The following is a 23,245-nucleotide window of genomic DNA, read 5'->3' on the forward strand; positions in this document are numbered from 1 at the left end:
TAATTTGAAAATATCTGTTGGTCTTTGAGCTTGACAAGAATAGTACATTTCCTATTATCAGTTCTCATTGTGATTGATACCCATCTGCTTGTAGAAGAACTGCTAACTCGGAAGGTGCTATGCACTTCAGATATTTTGGAATAAGGCCAAGCCACAGAGCAGCCTTTCTGAACCTTTATACTTAATTGATAGATGGCTGACTCTCAGAATGGATTCACCTTCAGCTGGTAATTTGCCTTCCAGCAACTGCTGTTCTCTTCTAGGTGAGAAGCAAATGAAAATCCAAACCACAGGTACTTAGCATTGCATATCTGACCTGGCGATATTCTCTACACATTTTCCTCCATAAATATCCTATCCTCCACCTCCTGGAATGTTTATATTCTTGAGAATATGAGGATTTTAAATAGGAATGATTAGTGTAGTATGTATTTATCCTATGTTTAAATTTCTGATATTTCATGCATGACCTAATGATCCATTTTAAGAGCACAGGGATTTCGTACAGGGATATTTTTCTCCAAAGTGTTCTATAAAAATTATAGAGAAAATTGTCTATGTGTACTAGTTCTGTTTATTTTTGGTTTTCATAAAAATTTCTCTGGAAATCTTATAATTTAACAAGTATGAAAACTAAACCCAGTAACATTAAAGCAATGTAATTTTACTCACAAAACGAAAAGTCTAATGTTTCCACTTTCTACTACATGGTAATATCTATATAGTTTCAAAATTTTCTTATTGATTTATGATAGCAATAACATTTTTTTTCAAATAAATGAAAGTCTACTTTGGGATTGGTATTTAAATTAATTTATAACAAAAAATGTCTTCATTTATTTCAAACCCCAAATATGATCTTGGATTATACTTAAACTCTGCTGCAATTGATGTAAATTAAGAAACATGCATTTTAATAACGCTAGACTGATCCTAAGTAGAATTGAAAAGCAGGTAAAATATGATTTCTGCACTTGCTTTTTCCTACTTCATTCCAAGTCTTCCTAACCATCACAGGTAGATTTTAACCACCAGAGGGAAGATTTTAACTAGTGGGGAGAAGAAGTAACTTGCAGAGTGGAGAATCTAACTCTCAGCAGGATACTTTCCACTCACTCTGTACAGGCAAAAACTCACCCGCTGATTTTATTGTGGCTAATCTTTGATTCTCCATCTCCATGTGGAAAATTATATTTGAATGCTTAAAAGGAAGGTAAAAAAAATGACATGCTACTCAGTGTTGATATTTTTCTTATGTTTCAGAGGATTTAACGTATTGATCATAGAACACTAGTGGATTAGCACCTTAGATTGTAAAAGCAACTATCAAGAATCAAATGTAAACTTATACACTTAAATGATCTGAGAGGAGAATTTGGCCTGAACGTGTTTTGCTTCTTTACACAGAAGAACTTGGAGATTTCCCCAGGGCAAAATTACACACTAACTTCCTATTCAATTTTTTCCTATTTATTCTTTATTTAAATTCTTCAGACACAAGCACGCACGACAGGTTTGCTCGTGGCTCAAAGAAGGGCAGCTGGAATGAGAAAGGTACCCTCATATCTCATATTCTACATGAAATCATTTTATATTTTTCTAGAGTAACATGCAGTGTTATTTATCTTAATCTTCATTGAACACTAACAGTCTGCTTGTCACTGCATGTGAGGTTCCTGACTGCCAAAAGAATTCACTGCCTGAATTACCGGGTGAAATAGAATTGTAAACATATTTAGGCAGAAAATACTAGGTGATTTTGAACCTAGAGTAAATGTTTGATTATATGTATTAACGGTATTTGTGAATAGAAAAGTGAACGACATAAGTTTGAATAAAAGCCATGCAACCTTCATGAAGAGTCTATATATTGTATTATAATCTTCATGAAGGCTACACGATTCTTTTCAAACTTATGTTGTTCATATTTCTATTCACAGTTTTTAAGTCACCAACTTTTTAATGAAAATAAACATATTTTCACTTTTAAAGGGGTGAGTTCTATTTTATGAATATTACCTTTGAGGAGAACAGATTTTATTAAACTCAGTAAATATAAATAATTTAATGAGTGAGCAAATTATGAAATACCAAACACTTCATGCATAGGTTTTAAACCGTTGGTGAAATTATTTGACAAAATGACCCTAAGACAGCTAAAAGATTTGATGGAATTTTTATACTCTGATTATCTGGGCTTGAGTTAATGCTTATTAAAAGAGGATTAATCTACACTCATAGTTGAGAAATAGCTTATCAGGGAAGGGAGTGAGGCTTGGCTGGCAACATTAACGTTTCCATTTGGAGTAGGAAAATGTGGCCTGGCCTACTAGAGATAGGCACTCTGAAAGCTTCCTTACCTCAAAATGTCAATTTACCACGTAGCTCTGTTTCCCTTCCCCCTCAATTCTAGAAAGCATGAGATTAGGATTAATCCTGTCAGATAATAGTAGAGGTACTTTGTGTATGATATGAACTTGCAAAATCTCTTTACCTTATATCTTTTATAAATATTGCAATAAGTTCAGAATAGTTAATGCAATTCTAAAACATTTAAGATTGTGGTGCCTATAGAGCTTTTTGGAAACCTTAGCACTAGTCAGTCAGTTTTAGCAATAAAAACTTCTCTATGTTGCTCCCTTGAAAATTCTTAATTTTAGATGCTAGCAGAAACTCCTGGTAAAGATTCACACTTATTTCGAATTTAATTCTGATAAGCACAAAGTTACCACACTGTGATTATCAAAATTGTGACTAGAGCAAGATTGTCCAACCACCTACCCTCCCCAACCTCTTGCTTTCAGCTTTAAGGTAGTTCAACATCTCTGAGATGAGAGCTACCTCAAAACAGCTTTCACTTTGCTGTGGCATTTATTTTTATGTTTTTCTCTCTCTGCACACACAAAAAATGCTGATCAAAACACCAAATATGACTTCCATTTTAGGAGTTCTAATTGTTCATCCTTATTTCTAGTCTGCTTTTAATCTCATGGTCTAATAGAACTCAGTTATTTTTGGTCTACTTTTCAAAATGGAACAAATCTAAAAGTTTTGGAGCATGGGCAGAAAAGGATACTCGAAAAAGTGTTCTCTCTCTTTACCTTGCTTTAAAAAGACAACTAATCAACCTTATTAAGTAAAGGTATTGTTTTTTGTTGTTGTTTTTCTCTCCTGATAGAAACATACAAAATTGAAGATTCTCATGTATATCAAATTGTATCCATGGGCCATTTTAAGTCAATTATGTATTTACATAATGACTGTGTATTTTTGCCTTTGTATAGTTGGTATGCAGAGGTACAAAGATAAATGTCTTTATGAAATATTTTGACAGTCTTTCAGCAGTCTAGAACCATTTGAAAACAGTTTAATGATTTGGAATACAAATAGGAAATCGATATGTCTTGAAAGTTTTGAAATTTAAAATTCTTTTATTCACAACATTTAATTCTCATTTGGTAAATATGGACCATACCATAGAGTCCATACTCTAACACAGCTGTAAATTAACTTGATAAATTTTTTTTTCAATTTTTTATTGTGGTAAAATAAACATTACATAAAACTTACTATCTTGACCATTTTTAAGTGTACAATTCAGTGGCATTAAATACATTCATGATGTGCAACCATCACCACCATCCATATCCATAAATCTTTTCATCTTCTAAAACTGAAAATCTATATCCAGTAAACAATAACTCCCTATTACCCCCTCCCCCCAGCCCCTCACAACCACCATTCTACTTTCTGTCTCTACGATTATGACTACTCTAAGTACCTCATATAAGTGGACTCATACAGTATTTATCTTTTTGTGACTGGCTTATTTCACTTAGCATAATGTCCTCAAGGTACACCAAAGTTTTAGCATATTTCAGAAAATCCTTCCTTTTCAAGGCTGAATAATGTTCCATTGTGTCTATATGTACACTTTGCTTATCCATTCATCCATCACTGGATGCTTGGTTTGCTTCCACATTTTAGCTACTATGAATAATGTTACAATGAACATGGATGTACAAATAGCTCTTTGAGACCCTGCTTTCAATTCCTTTGGAAATGGAATTGATGAATCTTATGGTAATTCTATTTTTAATTTTTTGAGGAACCAACATACTGTTTTCAACTATGGCTGCACCATTTTACCTTCCACCAACAGTGCACAAGGGTTTCAGTTCCTCCACATTGTTGTTAATGCTTATTTTATGTTTCTTGCATAGCAGCCAACCTCATAGGTGTGAAGTAACAGCGCATTGTATTGGGTTGGCCAAAAATTTCATTCGGGTTTTTCCGTAAGATCTGAATGAAATTTTGGCTAACCCAATAGTTTTGATTTGCATTTCCCTAATGATTACTGATGTTGAGCATCTTGTCATGTGCTTATTAGCCATTTGAATGATATCTTTTGGATAAGATTTTCAGTGCTGCATCATAATACTTTAAAATTTACAGTTTATGAAAAATTAACCATTGGTAAGTACATGAAGTTAAATACAACTTAATTTCCGTGCTTCTGCTTCAGTTGCCCTCTTTTTCTCTAATATCATTTATTGCTCTGACAGTAACAGAAAATTTGGGTGAGGAAAAAGAGCATCTAAGTTAGAGAGAAGTGCTCAGCTTCTCCCCATGTGTCTCCTAAGCAGCACATTTGGAGGTGTAGCCCATCAGTACCTGCTGATTTGCATATTCACAATGTTATTCACAGCATTATCTTAGCTCTCTTTTACCAGAGTAAAACAATCACTTGATAGTCCATTAAAAATCCACATAACTAGGAAATCACATCAAATAGAAAGCTAATTAGCTGTACTGTTTTCACATTTTGTGTTTTTTCCTCCTAATCAGGCCTTTATTTAATACCACCAGTGCTCATTTTTTTCAATAATTTTTTCAGATCAATTTTTTATTGTTGTTGTTAAAAGCAGTTATTAAAGGGACCCAGTGTGGTGTGGATACACTGCTGATTGTTGATTCCCAACACTTGAGTCCGTCAGGAAGCAGATTAGTGATCAGTGTTCTTTTATTTTCTCCAAGGAGCTGTCCATAGCCAGTCCTGGGCAGGTACAAAGGTTATGTCAAGATTGTTTTATAATTCACTTGACAGGTTACCTAAAAACTTGATAAGGCAGTGTACTTTTTGGTGCCAAGATGTTTCTGAAAGCACCGCTTCATGAATTCCTGAAAGAACCTTAGCCATTTTATTGCCTAATTATGATGCCATGAGAGATATATCCTTAGATGACCTTAGGGAAGGGATTGGGGAACTACATTTAGAAAGTTATAAGATCTAAAGAGTGATCATATTTATTAGCTCAAACTTGAGAAACAGGTGAATGATGGAGAGATTATCCAAATGAGAAAGTATTTACTATGTGTGCACTTTAAGTAGCAATATGACCTTAGTTTATTAAAAATATGAATCAATTCATAGAACTTTATTTTTACTTTTGCTCACCAAGTAATCACAGTAAATCTAATCAGTATCTTCCAAAGATAGGATATGTTGGATCCACATCTGTGAAACAGTATTTTTGCCTTCATCCCCAGGGATTGGTTTAGCTGATCCATACTAATTTTGGTCAGAATTGCAATTTTGCAATCCATAAACTTCTAAACACCAATTTTTTTTTTTCCCAATGATTTTCTAGTTAAGTAATTTAGTGGCAAAATTTGGTCCAAAATACTATGAAGTTATTTATAGACTTTTTTCCACTAATCATGAATATTCACATCTCATTGCAAAAACAATAATTTTAAATACATTTGCTGCCTTGGACCCTCTCTGCAGTATGCATCATATTACCTATCTCAGATCTGAAGCATTTTGAATTCTAAATAAATTTAGCTGCAAAGGTTTTGGATACGGGATGATGGACCCAAACTGATATTTACCTTCTTTGGCCAATCCTTGAAACCCACTTTCATGTTGTTAGCTTTGTAGAATGGAATCTAGTGACCAGAGGGAGTGGATTCTTCAGCTGTGGCCCTCCTGGATGCTTGTTGATATTGCTAATAAGTTCCACAGCTTTAAAAAGGACTTAAGTTTTGTAATCATTACATACAATTGGAATATATTCAGTATCAATTATTTGAAAGTTTCATTTTTGTAAGAGTTGGCTAATGAAACAAAGCACCCAATACATTATGTATTCTCTATTCATTACAGTTCATGTCTTTGTAATTATAGTATTTCAACTCATAGTGCTTCTCAGTGTCCCTAAAAGGACCTGTGATGGGGAGGAATGTGTTGTCAATCAGTACTTTCACTTGTTTCATTGGAAGGATATTATCTGTTTGGACTATCCTGTTTCAGTTTTTACTATGTGCATTTTGCATTATGCCCTCTGATTAGGACACCTATATGTTAACATTAAAAGTCATGATTTGATAATTCCCCGTTATTGCATGTCGATCTTCCAATACCATGTATATACCAATTGACACCCAAATAAAAATTGCCCCTTTGACTTAACCATATGTTTGGCTTGAGGAATTTTTTAATGTCTTATTAAAGATGGAGCAAATGATAGCTTTGCTTTAGGCCAAACCACTGCTTCTTATTCTCTGTACAATTATGTTAATTATATTTTGTTAAAATTCCCAGAGGTTTCAGCTCTAAACTAAGGGCCAATATGTAGTTGTTATTAATCATAATTAATATTGACTACTTATGTATGTTTCTTTTTTTTTTACAGTTACATTTCAAAGAGGAGATGGAGGACTAATGAGCAATGGAAGGTATACTGAGGAGATTTTTAAAATTATTATTCTTAATCAGGACTGAGGAAACTCTATAGTAAGAGGCTATTATTGTAATAAACAATCACTTATAAGTCTGAGAATTCTAGGAGGAATTAAACGGCTTACCACAAGGTTTAATGACCTATCTGTTGTGCACTTTAGAAGAATCAAGTCCAGATGTTTCATATCTCCCAGAGGCCCCTGAAGAAATTAGTAGTAAATATCACAAGGAATGTGTTCATTTGTTAGCAGGATGTTTATTGCATTAATTAGACATTAGCAAATGAAGTTGCTGTTGTTTAAGACTCCTTATTGGTTCTCACTAAATTGCCGTGAGTGAACAATTACACATAATCGATCACAAAGTTAATGATTCATGGATGATGAATAGGCTGTAGATTGATCAGACTGGATTCCACAACTTTGGATACTCAATTGAAATTGATAAAAGTTGATAAGAAACCCATATATCCTCATCTATTTTCCCTTTGCCGATATGGAGATTGTAATTAGGCTCTGGTAATAACTTCCAATCTCCCATTTAATCAATATTTTAGCAAAAAGAGATTAGGTCTAATGAGAGCTAGTGGATGTAGCAAGAAAGCAGTTGGATCTTCTTATTGCAGTTTCCATAGAAACACATGTTTCTCTTAGGGATTGTATCACAAAGGGTCTATCAGAAAAAAAAGTACAATGACTATAGATGTTGCTGTATCTTTGTAAATATGCTAATAATCTGGAAAGTGATCAGAATCCCATCTTTTATATTAAAGATGGGCATTCTTTATTAAATAGGATATGAAGGAAGTTTTCTTCGTAGATTATATACACATGCTGGATCAGACCACAGTGGATCTTTTATTACTTTAAAAAAACCTTTAATATTCTCCTAATATTTTAAATTTAGAAAACCTGAAAATGTGCTATGGATGGAACAGTATAAATACTGTTCATTAATTTCCCTTAAGTTCCTTGCCTCTAATCAAGCATGAGGGCCCATATCAGGGGTTATAGCCTATAGGGGACAGATAAATATGGGAGCTGCAGGAATTAAGGAAGCAATAGTCCAAAGTCCTGGAAATGGCTGATACTGAGCAATCATTCTGAGCAATTGTTCCCTTGAGGTGCCAGTTTATCATCAGACCTTGTTTCGGGATGCTGCTGTGTTACCAGTTTCCCACCAGTTTCAGGGAAGATGACTGAATTCATTTGGATATCAGCAGAATCCCAGGCAGCACTCTTCGGCTTCCACTGACAGGGTTGATCTATATATAGCCTTAGTGAACTGCTAAAGTTCCTTAATTCTTGAGAGCCTACAGATTTTAATTTGAAAGTGAATTAAAATCTTAAATTCTTTAATCCATTTTAGTTCATGAGACAGATGTCCAAATCTCTCATTGAGTTCCATGGATTGATTTCCTTTTAATTACCGTTTTAGCCGCCCAGGTCTTCTAAATGCTGGTGATCCCAGTTATCCGTGGCTTGCTGATTCATGGCCAGCCACGAGCTTGCCAGTAAACAACAGCAGTAGTGGCCCAAATGAGATTGCGAATTTTGGGCGTGGAGGTGAGTTATGTTTTTCAAAATTTTTTCACTTATTTGTTTTCTTGGCTTTCCTAGATGTTTTGAAAAAGACATACTAAAAAGTATTTTCTTCCATAATTAAATTTAGTGACGCACATGTACATATAATGCTGTACATTTACTAAATATTTTATTATAAAACTGTTGTATCTATTATCTTGAGTAAAACTAAGCTTTTAAGGACGTCATCACTAACCAAGAAGATAAGTATTCATAATACATTTGGTTTTGGGACTATTAGTACAAGATTACTAAAATCAGGAACCATGCTGCCAAACAGGGCTTATGATTTCGAACTAGTCATTTCACTTCTCTGATTCTCATTCAATATATATTTATTGAGCATGTCCTGTGTATCTGGCACTATGGCAGACAGTAAAAATATAATATCATATAAGGAATAGACACTTAAGTATAACAACACGTTGACAGGGAGCTTTTCTGTAGTTCTACAACTGATAATTGGTACTCTAAATAAAAGACAAAAAACGCTAAGTGGCTGACATGCTAAGGTCTTCAAAATTTGGTACCAGGGTCCTCCCCATAGGTCTTTATAAGGAGACAGAATTGGACCTACTATAAATAATGACCACCTTCCCCTCTCCATCTTTTCATCCAGTCACTAGGAGAGCAATGGGTTTAGAGAAAGATGGGACTAGAGAAGTCTCAGGCCCCATTGTTCAGTTCAGCCGATACTTGAGTTTTTCATTGGCAGGGGATTGTACAGACAGTACATGGATTGGAGCTGCCTTGCCAGTACCCCAGATGAAAGAGCTGCCCCCCGGGAGTAGGGAAGTTCTATGAATGGAGTATTATTTAAGCTGATATATGAAGGAAAGGTGGGGAGTCAAAAGTGTGTAGAAAGTGTGTAGAGAAGAAACCTACTGTGTTTTAAGGCCCAGAAAGTAAGAGAAACATTGACCTATTTAAGAAGCGAATGAATTTCCTAATGACTTGAGTATAGATTGCAAGGCAGAAAAAGTGGTAAGAAATATAGAAGGACAGGTAACAGAGGGCCTTCTGAGCCACACAAAGACTTTAAACTTTGGCCAAAGGGGATGTTCAGAAGCCATTGATGGACTTTTAGAGGAGAATGCTAGAATGCAAGTACTGTTTTAAATCATCCATCCTGCTGCTTGGTGGAGAATCGAGATAGTGTGGAAAATTTGGGTGATTATTTAGGAGAATAGTGCTGTAATCTAAGAAAGTTCATGTGAATCCACTGGAGGATTTCTACACTTCTAGGTTAGAATTAATGTAGGAGACCCAGGACTGAGCTAAACTATTCTGAGTCCATTATAAGCCTCAGTGATGGATTTCACATGTATGAGTGTATAAACATATTGACTTAGAAGAATAGTCATGGATATTGGCATTTTCTCTTTACAAATGTAATATCAATGCAAGTTTGAATATAATTAAAATATTGTTTCAAATAATAAAATTACTAATTATTGCACAACTCTGCATTGTGTCAATACCAACTGAAAAAGAGGGATCTCCCTCCCATTCTCCAAATAAAATGTAGAAAATAACCAGCCCTACTTTATAGGTGTGTAATGAGAATTAAATGGATGACTAAATATACAGGTTTAGCACAAAGCTTGACATACAATCAGTGGCCAACAGGCATGATTGGGGAGTAAATGGTAGAATAGAAAGTAAATTGTATGATTCCTCAGAGTCTTGCTTACCCTCTGTAATCCAGTACTCCCCATTTAGATTCTCAGTTGACCAGACCCTCTGATAGTGGCTGCCTCCCCTAGGTGTCCAAACTCTGAGCCCTGCAATTATAGGCTACTACTTTACATTGGGTAGTTCTATGCCCAAGCATCTCCTCACCAAGAAAGCAAAACACTGCCCTGCCCTACCCACTGACTTTGAAATTCTGGTCCCAAAGCTTTTATCAATCAAGGAATAGCTGCCTGTCTTTCTTGTACTTGCATTGGAATAACACGCCATTCTATCCACATATCAAGAATTAAATGCACGAAGATGGAGAAAGTGTTTTGGTTTTGTTTTTGTTTTTTTCAGTTTCTAGCAGACTACATCAACATCTAAAATGTCTCAGTCTAATTTAGCCAAAGGGCACATTTGAAGATTTTCAAGGTTTTCTTCCATTTCCACTTCATTTTCATATCATGAAAATATTTCACAGGTAGCTATCAAGGCCAAGACAAAGTTTTTGCAGGGTTTACTGTATCTCTTTTCAGTGTGATAAGCATTTTAAGCGTTTACTATGTACCAAAGATAGGATTTTTTGCAAATTTTATTTCCTTTGCACAATAAATGTAAGACATAGATAATTATATTTCCATCTTAGAGGTCAAGAAACTAAGGTTTATCAAGATGAAAAATTTGAGATGTATGTGTAGAATCCAGATCTAACAGATTTTAAAGCCTAGGTTCTTTTACTTACGCTGTTCTGCAGTTAAGGGGATTCACATGTATGATTGTATTACCACGTTCACTTAGAAGAATAATCACGGATACTGACATTTTTTCCTTTGAGAATGTTATACTGGGACTTCCCTGGTGGTCCAGTGGCTAAGACTCTGTGCTCCCAATGCAGGGGGCCCGGGTTTGATCCCTGGTCAGGGAACTAGATCCCACATGCCACAACTAAGAGTTCTCATGCCACAACTAAAGAAAAAGATCCCGCGTGCTGCAACGAAGGTCGCGCGTGCCACAACTAAGACCTGGCACAGCCAAATAAATAAATAAACATTAAAAATCTGGCTTCTGACACCAAATATGTCAACTTTAATAACAATAAAAAAAGAATGTTATACCAATACATGTTTAAATGTAATGAAAATAGTATTTTGAATAATAAAGTTACTAATTATCACATGTCTGCATTTTGACAATACAAACTGTAAAAATTCATTTAACTCTTCAGTAAGTGCTTACTCTTTGCAAAATGCTAGGTGAGGAATTATGGAATTAGAGACATAAATCCCAGGTACTCCTGTCCTCAAGTAACTTAAGATACAGTGAAGGGGACAGTCATTCATACAAGTAATTATTCCAGGCAAAAAGAAATAAATGCATGTGTAACCAAGGTGCTGAAAGACTGCAGAATGAAATCATGAGTAAATCCACCTGGAGAGAAATGTTTCTATAATTCATAAGCAGAGAGAGATTCTATTTCTAGAACCGTAGCTTTGTTCGGTGCAGAATAACATTATGAAGGATTAGATTCTCGGACTATTTTTTTTCCATTTTTAAACATTTAAACACAACCGTTTCAAAAACTTTCAGTGGCTCACAATATAAATCTAAAGCTTTGGAGAACATCATATTTACGGTGTTGGGAAGCTGGGATCAATGCTGGAGAGACATCTATCCAGTTAATATTCATCAGTGAAAGACATGGTGGAGGAAGTAGAAACAAAACCCTAAAAACTTCCCTAGAGTGAAGGATCTGCCTTCACAATCTTGATATATTATTAAATATCAAAAGTTTTTGATAATAAAATGATACTGACCTAATGCTTTAGAATGAAATATGTTTCTTTGTCATCAAATTTTCTAATTAGTTTATAGCTAAAAACAAGAAGGGCAAGAAAGTAGTTACAAAATTCTGAATCCAAGAACAATTTACTTGCTTATACAACTTGGTGAAATATTACAAATGTGAACATGTTTAACAATCTCACTGATATGTATTTAAAATAGTCATTTAATAAAGTACATATATACTTAATTATAAAACAATTTGGAATTCCAGACATCAAAACCCTCAGAGAGACATAAATTATACAGGGCATAAAATACATTATAAATGTCTTGTTACTGTTGCTAAAGAAGATCATTTTAAGCTTTTGTAAAATGTAAAAGCAAAATTAATATTTTACAAGAATCCTTATTTCCAGTACTGTTGGGTATCATCTCATCTAAAAGTTTCAGGATATTTTGACTATTTCAGCTTTCTCCTTGTGATGATAAACTGGTTTGGGTACTGAGACAACCTGGTTTATTATTACAGTACTATAACTAGTTGAAAATTTCCCATAATGAAGAGATCAAGTGGGTTGATGACCTCATGTCCTATGAAATGTGACTTTCAGAACATACATTATTAAGGAGAATAATATAATTATATTCACTTTTAACTTTATATGATTAAAAGTAGTATTAGTGTGTGTGTGTTTTTGGGTTTTTTTTCTTTTTTTTTAGATACTAGTATCTTTCTTCTGGGAAGGAAAGTAAGTGCTCAGGAGAGAGGTGGCAGTTCTGAAATAAAAAGCATCATGTAAAGATAATTTAGCACACCAAAGTGATAAATGGACTGATTGATATTCAGTGTTGTTCCTAAAGTTTAATTTTATACTTGCTGTGTTACAACTTGAAACTATAATTCTCCACTTCTAAGATTTGGTAGCATAAACTAAACTCGCTGATCACTCATTGCTTTTTCTATAGTTAAATCCTGCTGTATTGTGAGAATGACTTATTCATGAAAATGTTCCTTTGTTACCCAAGAAAAAAAAAATTGCCACCATTAGTTACACTCCATTTCTGGAGCTGTGAAATCAACCCAGATAAACAGCAAGTTGAAACTTCAGAAGAAAGTGCCTCATAGTTTGGAGAGTATAATTTTGGACATGTTTGCATCTATTTAGCAGTTATGTTCCATGTCTCTTGGGATAAAGTGGAAAAAGATGCTTTTATCCATGATTTGTAGATTCACTTTTGTCATTGCTTCAGTAAAGAGCTAACAATTTCATAGCGTCTAAAACAGAATGAGCAACTGAAAGCATTTTTTAATAGTGAAATATACCAAACTTCTCATTCATGGTTGAAGAAAATGGGGGAAGGGGTGTGTTAACCAGTGAGACATGAAGGACAAGCCGTAGGCCTGCCTGTCACAAGGCTGATAGCTTGGTGATGGTTGTATATCATCTACCCTTCATTGGCTCACGAAGCCCATCTCAGCTGAAATGCAAACGTGTGGCATGACACATTTATTTTTCATCCTCAGTCCTGATGGTTTTGGGCTTCCTGTGCATCATTAAATTGTTTCATTTCCCTATGTTCACCACAGATGTGCTGCCACCAGTTCCAGGCCAAGGGGATAAAACGGCAACAATGCTCTCAGATGGAGCCATTTATAGCAGCATTGACTTCACGACCAAAACCACTTACAACAGTTCCAGCCAAATAACACAGGCTACTCCATATGCCACTACACAGATATTGCATTCCAACAGCATACATGAATTGGCTGTCGATCTGCCTGATCCACAGTGGAAAAGCCCAATTCAGCAAAAAACAGATCTGATGGGATTTGGTTATTCTCTACCTGATCAGAACAAAGGTAACAATGGTATGTCAAGTCCTTACTTCCTGAAGAGTTATTTTCATGTCATTTTTGCATGAGATAGAAATTAGTATTTGTTGTTCAGTTTAGTGATTCATCACCAGGTTCACTACCTAAACTAAAAAGTATAACGGCATGTATTCAGTACCTTCCACAATCCCCACCACCACCACCGTCGTCACTATCACCACACACCAACACCAATCAGTGTCATCCTTTTAGCTCTTTTTTCAATAGTGATCAATAGTCCATCTCGACTTCCATTAGGCAGGATAGACAAAACATGCCTCCACTGTCCTATGACATCTGCTTCTGAGTTGCTAACTGCATGTTCTGCATGGGCTTGTGCTGTGAACTAATCACATGATGCCACTATGACCTCTGCCCTTTAACCCTTAGCCTTACTTTACATCCCTGACTACCGATTGGCTGAGGGATTGTCTAATAGAATGCCACACAACCAGTCACAGGATTTCAGCACCACCAGCTCTCACAACAGCTCAGAGAGGAGTGGCAGTCTCTCAGGTTGGTCTCGTCACAGTAAGGAGAAATATTTGTTTGTCACCAGCATATGACCTGTGTTCCTAACAACCATGAAGAAGTACCTGGATCACAACTCACTGTCAGACATTTATCTTTCAAATAACAATAACAGTTTATCCTAATGAAATCATGATTTGGGGGAGGGGGTAAAATTCACCATCACCCTTTATGCACTAATTGTACAAGGATGTATTCAGGGAAAAATAGTACCATTTTACTAAATACGAATTATTAAGGAGCAGATGAGTTTGATCTGCCTTGAACCCTACTTAAGAGTCAAGAGAACTTTACAATAAAAAGATCATATAAGAAAGTCAACCCCATGGTGTGGACACCAAAAGATGAATTCAACAAAAATGCAAATAATTTTGGAGATTGTTCATAACGTTAGGAGTCTGGTGATGTGACTTTCTATATTTGGACAATTTTTCCAAAATATTATGTAATAGGATTCTATTGAATGATATTATTTAGAGTAAGGTCCTGATACCATGCTAAACAAGAATGCTAATATAGGACATTATTCTTTACATTTAATTGCCAAAAAACCCCCTAATCTTTCATACTGATAATTCTTTTGTGCTGTAAATTTTAATATATATTCAAGATACATCAGCTGAACTAACAGTCTGTACTGCAGGTATTGTATAGCACACGTGGGGAAAAACACATTTTACTGGAAAGAAATATATACCTATCATTAATGAATATCAGTGATTTTCTCTAGGCCCAAGGATCCTCATCTCTAAAATGAGGAGGTCCTAGTAGACATTCTAACTTTCAAACATAACATGTATGTTGTGTATGACTGACGACTTTATCTGCACATTTCTAGTTGATGCCATGACCTTATTTGCTTATTTTTTCATACTAACGATATACTATTTATTTCTATGAAGTTTTTTTTTTTAACCTCAGTTTCTTAATAGAAGATTATAGTGTATTATGATATGTCACAGGCTACGAGGCATCAAGGCCATAAAGAGTTAATTCTTTTACATCATTAGGTTAACATTTACGAAATGACTTTTCCTCAGAGATAGAACCCTTTCAGTCTGAAAATGTTAATGTTCTCTCTCCCCTCCAAAATGAGCCATTTGCTCTTCTTACCTATTGGTAGAATTAGATACATTGTAGAATGCAGAAAATTTTAAACATCTGTTATGAATTTAAACTGGCTTAATAATATAGGGGAATTTTTTGAATAACCTTATATGTCATTTGTACTGTCATTTATTTATGAGGAATCCCATAATTGTACTGAATAATTAAAAAGTTAATTTTATCCTAGGCTTATTTCATTCAAGATATGCAAAGTGTCAATCTATATATATATATATATATATTTTTTTTTTTTAAATCTATATATTGTAAGCCATGGATTGTTTAAGACCTTCTGTGAATTCCTTATTAAATATTCTGTATATCCTGATTACCACTGAGTTTTAAAAGTTATCTTTTGAGTAATTGTAAGCAGAACATGATTCACAATAGTGCTTACTGCTTTTTTGAATCCATTAATCTCCTGAGTGACATTTATATATATATATGAATTATATTAACTACTTCATCTACATTTGAATACAAAATTACTTAAATCGGTGATAGAAAGCATTCTTTAGGATGTAAGAGTGACGTGATTATTCTCTTCTTAGTTTAGTCAAATTGAGTTTAATATTAGAGTTTGTTTTGTGCTTATAATCAGAGGTATGTTTCCTAAAGCTTAGATTTAAGATCAAACTGCCCTATGGATATTGGATCATATCATATTGATATTATAAGATTTTCTTAATTTGTACACAGTGATGAAACAAATTTAAAATAATCACAGTAATAAAGAAAATTGGACATTCCTGAGTTATATGAATGAATTTCTCATCCTTTTTGAAACACTCTTATAATTTATTAAATACAAAAGTTCTTAGCACTTCTCTTAAAAAAGCCAACCATTAAAAAATATAAAATTCAGATTTTTTCAAAATAGTATCTGCAATCATAACTTTATATATAAACATGCATATACAACACAGTGCCAGTAGTAATAACAAAATCTTTTTATATGCCAGTATTTTTTAAAAATAGACTATAAGTTTAATTTTAAAATGAGCTATTTTCATAATTATCTTTACATAGAAATCATTTGTTCAGCATAAGTAAATATAATTCCAAATATTTACATTTTCAGTTGAAGAGGGACGGGTCAGATATATTTGCAAGTCATCAAAATATGTTCCCCTAAAATATAGTGCAGGCAGTTCTCACCTTAAAATGCTTGATGATCTTTGGTTGCAAGTAAACAGCAACACAATGAGTTCACTTAGATCAAGATATAGATCTCAGATAGAGAATTTAATTTTCTCAGCTCATATCATATGCCCCTATTATGCTAAGAGCCCACCTCTTAACTCATTCTAGAGAAGACAAAGCACGTTGATTGATAGTCTTACCAAAAGTACCCACAATGAGAGAGCAGAAATTTCCCCCAAAGAGGGGAAAGTAGACATTGTATGGAAAACCCTCACAAATTCCCCCTATGAATCACCTCTGCTTCCACAGCACATTTTTAAGTAAGTTGTTTGGAAGAGTTGATAATGGCTTTCCTGACCTTGGACAAGGATTTCAACAGAGCTGGGTTCAGAGCTGCAGAAATTGTAATTTCCAGTAAAGCTGCTGCATTCTAGATTGCTTGTTCTCTTACTGTGTGAATATGGACCACAAACTCAGAAAGAACCTCTATTTTCTCATCTATAAAATGGAGATGTAAAAACTTCCCTATTTGTGTCAGTTCTGGTGGTGATCATATAACATTTCTAAAAGTGCTATAAAAAGTGAAAAAAGCATAGTACACATATAAATATACAAGGGATAAAAGAGGTACAACTAGGGAAAAGCTATGAAGAACACACGCCCAACCCATTCTTCTTTTAAGTATTGAGACATAGTTCTGATACTACTGAGAAAGATACAATCTTGTTTATGATCGTTTTGATCTGGAAACAAAGAATTAAGGCTCACCTACCTTAAACACAAAAATTACAGACTTAAATTCAATCAGGTTTATTATTTTTATTCTAAGAATCAGGTTATTTCTGGGATCCTCATTGGGGTAGGAGTTGGGTGGGGAATGGCTTTGGAAACAGGTAAAATTGAGTTTGCTTTGAGATAGAGGATATGGGAGAGTGTGATAATGACTGGCATTTATTGAACATTCTATACATTCTGAGCCCTTTATATGCATTATCGCTTGTAATACTCAAAATAACCCCTCAAAATAGTAACTTTATATTTTTTTACATGTATGGAAATTGAGGTGATATCTATGAATAACTTGTCAACTAGGTGAGAAACTAGTTTTCAAACCCAGAGATCCAGCTCTTATCCTCAAAGCAGAAGATACCTGCTCTCCTTTCTCTTAATACTTCTTCTGCCAAAAATAAAAAGTGAAAGGAAAGGTGAAAGCACTCAGTTTTCAGGGATGCTCTTTTAAATATGTGTGTATATGTGCACACTACCTAGAAAGCAGACATAATTCCATAATTGGCAATAGCGTATATGTCCAGTTCAGTAGTTTCATCACTTTCTGAAACTCAAAGTTATTATTACGTTCCATAATTTTCTGAATTGGCTGATGCAGGTTAGTAATTGGTAGAAGAAAGGAGATGAGGCAAACTTCAGTGATATCTCTATTGTTAGATAGCTGTGCTACAAATATTTGATGCTCGTAACTTTTAGTTCCAGAAAGATGTAGTTCAAAGGGTCAATACCATTTTTTTTTTTTGGAAATACAGCTATTGACTGTAGTGGGAGTGACAGAAGTTACTTAGGTTCCCCTGAAGCATTTTTTGTCATTCTGCTCAAGAAGTACACATTTCTGCATCCAACTGTGGTCCATTTAGGAAGAAACTTGATGTACTTAATTTTGGCGGAGTAAAAAGTACTGCATTGAACAAATGATAAAGCTATACTTTTATATTTTTTTAAATATTTTTATATTTTTTAAACTCTATTTCATTAAGCTCTGGTAATTCCAGATATGGTTTATATGCTGCCAACCTACTTTCTGCTCATGTTTTGTGCATGAATTCATTTGTATTATGAGAATACTGAAACTGATTACTATATTTCCATTAATTTTCCCCATATTTGGAATTTTAAGAAATGTTATGCTTAGACATCTGGGAACTACTCTCGCTATATGCAAAAATAATTGTGCCATTCATTAGTCAGAAATTCTATAAAACATATCATTGTGAAAGATTTACAAGTATCCTCCAGATTGTAGTTGATTGATTTTTATGTTACTTTTAAGAGAAAACTGTTACTCTCCTGGATTAATTAAATTGAGTAAATTCTAATGGAAAAGTTTAGCCTGTATCCTTAGATACTGCATTTTCCACTGAGACAGATTATGCAAAAGAGCATTATAAACGCACTAAAATCTGACATTTGAAAGAATTTGTTATGGCCCATTATTTCATCTAACAATGAAAATGTGGAGGCAGCAAACGTGAATAAATCAATAAATTAGCTTTTGCTACCGCAGCCATGTTTTTGGTTTATTCAGCTCTGCAGTTAATGCATTGTGAAAGAAACAATATCATTTTGAGTGATTTATAAAAATGTTTTTCTGATTATATCATTTCATTGTTTATAGCTTTTAACAGCTGTAACATACTGATTCTGGTGTTTTGAAAACATAAATACATCTTCCTGTCTGATATACTCTGTTTCTTGTGATATTCACTATGTCTGAATAAATGTATTATTATTTTCAGGTGGGAAAGGTGGAAAAAAGAAGAAAAATAAAAACTCTTCTAAAGCACAGAAAAACAATGGATCAACCTGGGCCAGTGTTCCGCTACCTCCTCCCCCAGTCCAGCCCCTTCCTGGTACAGAGCTGGAACACTATGCAGTGGAACTGCAAGAAAATGGGTAAAAATATCTCATATACCAGCAAAATGCCCAGGGCTATCGTCCTTTCTCTGTTATGCATTTTCGTCTTGATACCGTGTCATCTTCCTGTTTTCCCTGCCGCCTTCCCAACCTGTTCATTGCTCCCCCCCTCTTTTATTGTTTGCCCCATCTATATATTTTTAGCTGATAAATACAACACAGCACATATTGAGGACGTAGAATCCTTGGCCATCAAGTGCCTTAGATTGTCTGCAATCATGATAATGCAGCCTCCATTTATAATATTGCTTGTTAGTTTGAAAGCAAGCAACCCAGAGCTCTGTGAACTAAAGAGGCACTCCTGAGAAGGGCTGAAAAGGAAATTAAAATAACCTTCTTCATCATCCCTCGCATTTCTCTAATGACTTGATGTCTGGCCATAGCAGGGCACCCACTGTTGAGCTCCATCACAATGGAATAATTGTAGGGATCTGGCCAGTGGGTAGGACTTTAATCATCAGCTTTGATGGGAATTTAGGGATCCAAACAATAAAGGAGGTTCAAGCCAATGCACACTCTGTAACAAAACCTTTTAAGTTAGAAAATTTCCTTTAAGAGTTTTAAATTAAGTGACCAGCTTCCTTATTCTTTCCCAAACATCTCACAAGAATTGTTTGTTTTCCTCTGTTAGTTTAAGTGTTAATTGATTTTGAAGTAGAAAGACATTGATACTGTTTATTTTTTAATCCAAAAAAAAAATTAGCTAGTCAGAAGAAACATAGTCTCTTTTTCTATTTTAATATTTCTAAGTGCTCTGTCTTCCTCACAATTTCCAGGTCACCCATTGCTTTTGACTGAAACTGAAAAATGCAGAATAGAGGCAGTTTTTTATTCCAAGTTTTCCTTTATTTAGAAGTATTTAGGTATTAAAATATCTCAGTTTATTTAAATAATGGTTTTATTTCCTATCTTGTTTTACATAAAGATCACATGCACATGCTTATAATTTTTTCTCCATCTCCTTTTTTCTTACATAACTGCTGTCTTTGAGGTCTCCAGATTAATTTTCCTAACTAGAACTTTCTTTATCACATTTGCTTCTGAAAAAAGATTCCATTTGCTTTTTCTTTCAGTTACCTAATATATATACACATATACTCTATATATGCATTATGTACACAGATAGATAGATAGATGGGCATGCATATATATAAATAAGCATACCTCCATATTTTTTCTCTATATCTTTCTTTCCCTCCAAAGGGCTTCATTTGCTTTTTGAGATTGTAGTTCCCATATATATGCATGTCATTTTTATTGTACTTTTGTTAAAACGTTCACATCTGAAATAGGAAGTTAAAAGCATACCTTCTTTCTCTGACTTTTTTAAAAACAAAACTTTGCCCATGATCTTATGTAATACATATCAATAATAAAATATGTTAGTGTCACACAATTCGTAGGCAGGGAAGCAGGGAACAGAGGTGTGTATTTCACAAGAAGATATTATTACAGGGTTTAGAAAAATGCATTTTAAAGGCCGTAATTAGAAAATAAGAAAATAGAACTTGTACACTGGGGAGAGAAAAGTAGTGTTGTTAAACATTTATAAACATAAAGTCTTGAACTCAGATAACGTAAATATTGTAGGTAATTTGGAATCTTGATTAGTAGATTTGAGATGACGATGACTTTGTCCATCTCTTGTTAGCTTATTAATATTTTTGTATTTTCTAATGTGAAAACCTTATAATACTGAAAAAAGATTTTTTAATATTTTCTATATTTATACTCTGCTATTCATGATATTAACTTTGAGCTTTTATAGAATTGCTTATATGCCTTGATTTGAAACTTACGCAAATTTAAAGTTTTCTTGAAATATAAACAACAAAAAACTTTAGAAGTCACCTGCTTTTAATAATTTTTATTTCTAACAAACAAGGATTCAGCAATTGTACTTCTTATGGTGATATGTAGATTTTGTTTTTGTTGTTTTGGTATATCATAATAGAGAACTTATTCAACATACTTATTTTTTTTAAGTACATAAGAACTGTTAAGCCCAGTGCCAGAAAGGAAAGCAAAAGAGATGAAAGAAACAAAAACACAATTAATAAGGAGGATCTGATCCCTGATTTAGGAAACTCACAGAATTCAGAGGTAGAGACCAGAAACCGCACACACACACACACACACACACAATTTTGTATGGCAAGCCCTAGCTAAGCAATGTGCACAAAATAATAACTTGCATACAGAAAGGGATAACCATGTATGCCAGATAAGGCTGGGGCAAGCCTATAGAAGTTGAGTTTTGAGGTGAATCTTGAATCACTTATTCACAAATAATAGTACCCAGAGTTGGGTGTCTATTGGGTGCCAGGCTCTGAGCCAGAAGCAAAAAGGACAAAGGTAATGAGAAGTAGTCCCTAACATAAAGTAATCTCCACATCAGAATAGATTTCTAACCAATGAGTACAACAAAATGTTACTAATGTCACTATTTGCCGTGCAGGTGGAGAGAAATTTTCCTAGCTAAAGGCAAAAAATAGAAATAAAATGAAAGATGAGGAAAAAAAGGAATAGTCCCATTAGTTTTCCTTTAGTACTTCCCACTCTTCCTTTGAAACCCCACCCTATTCTAGTTAAGGTTACTTACCTTTCCTTTATTTGTCATTATTCCTTAAACTTACTTCTCTATTGTAATACTCATCACATTGCATTCTAGTTGCTTGTCTATATCTTTCTGCCACATGAGGTTTGTTGAGCTTGAAACATGGACAGGATAGAAGATAATTTGAGAAGGTGTCATGAGGCCAGTGTGAAGTCTTGTATGTCTTATAGGAATTCTGATCTTTGGGTATAGAAGATGGATTGGAGGACATGAGGCTAAGGCAGGTAGATAATGTATGGGATATTGCAGCAGAATGGCCAATACCATGAAAATGATAAGAGAATAAAATAAGGCAATGGCAGCAGGATGGAGAGAGAGGGATAGATTTTAGAAATGTATCTAGCCCAGAATAATCACAATCTTACCTGGTGATTGTCTTTTTGCTTTTTATTACAATGTTTAATATTGTTTCTAAGAGCTTAGATATCATCAATTTTCTTTCTTAGCCTTTCTTGAGCCATTTTTCCCCCACAATACTAAATATCAAAAGTTATCAAATCATTGTCCTAATAGACAATGATTTGTTAATTCAGTACTATATCAACAATGGTAAATGTTCTCTCTCATCAATATGCCTCTCTCAGCTAGACAAAAATGTATCAAAATGTTTGTTCTTAGCTATAAATATAATGTATTTTAATGTAATCATATGATGCTAGGAAGAATTCAGTAGTAATTCAATAGAAAACTAATGCTTTGTTTTGCTATTGCAATTAGAAATTGGCAGGCTTTCGTGGTTGTTGAACTTTATTGTATTTTTATTAGTAGTTTGGTGTTTGTATCTGGCCTTTCACAAGTTAGTTCACATGCAACATTGATTTGTCATCTGCTCATTATTCACCAGGCAAGACAGATAATATGATGCCTCATATTTCACTGACAGTAAAAGTCAAAGAACAAAAGCTTCTCTAGGAAAGGTTGGCCAAAAGACCTTTGGATTGGTTTTAGAATCATTTTCGTAGTCTTTTTTAGGTTACTACAAGAAAAAGTTGAATTTTCATCACTCAAATAAGATATACATCTGTAAATATGAAGGAAACGCTAAAACCAGACCTATGCTTTTCATAACATTCATAGAGTCATCTATTACTTTCTTGCCCTTCTTCAGAAACTGCACAAAACCTAAGTATCTGTTGTTCTGGAATGAATTAAGACATGAATACCTCAGAGGTGATGCACAGTTCTCCCCATCGTATGATTTGCACCATATCCCAAATTTCTTTAACCTGTTCTCTCATGTTCTTCGCCTAGACTTTCTTTTATCCCCCCCTCTCTATTTTCCACTTCTTGCACAAACGACTGAGATGAATCCGTGGATTTTTCTTAGTTCTGCTTATGTTCCACAGGGGGACAGAGTTTGCTCACTTCTGTTCCAGATTATCTTTGTAGAAAAGACTTGGAAGAATTGATGATAAACACCCATTCTAGTTAAATGGAATAGCAATTAGAATATTTCTTTAGTCATTTAGTACATTATG

At 34.2% G+C, this 23,245-nt stretch overlaps 1 protein-coding gene across 12 annotated transcripts in view; it reads left to right on the forward strand.

The window, feature by feature from the left end:
• ROBO2 (roundabout guidance receptor 2) overlaps positions 1–23,245 on the forward strand; it is a 1,241,430-nt gene that overhangs the window by 1,183,267 nt on the left and 34,918 nt on the right. For 10 of the 12 annotated variants that reach the window (XM_082392595.1, XM_082392596.1, XM_082392600.1 and 7 more), the window contains exons 19-22: positions 6,699–6,741; positions 8,183–8,310; positions 13,379–13,660; positions 18,973–19,129. In XM_082392595.1, the coding sequence (XP_082248721.1) occupies positions 6,699–6,741; positions 8,183–8,310; positions 13,379–13,660; positions 18,973–19,129 (610 nt within the window). The remainder of the gene's footprint in view (positions 1–6,698; positions 6,742–8,182; positions 8,311–13,378; positions 13,661–18,972; positions 19,130–23,245) is intronic. The other 2 variants (XM_082392594.1, XM_082392593.1) reach the window with 1 other exon arrangement.

This window comes from Balaenoptera borealis (assembly GCF_965194805.1).
Source record: "Balaenoptera borealis genome assembly, chromosome: 5".
In the NCBI taxonomy this organism is placed as follows: domain Eukaryota; kingdom Metazoa; phylum Chordata; class Mammalia; order Artiodactyla; family Balaenopteridae; genus Balaenoptera; species Balaenoptera borealis.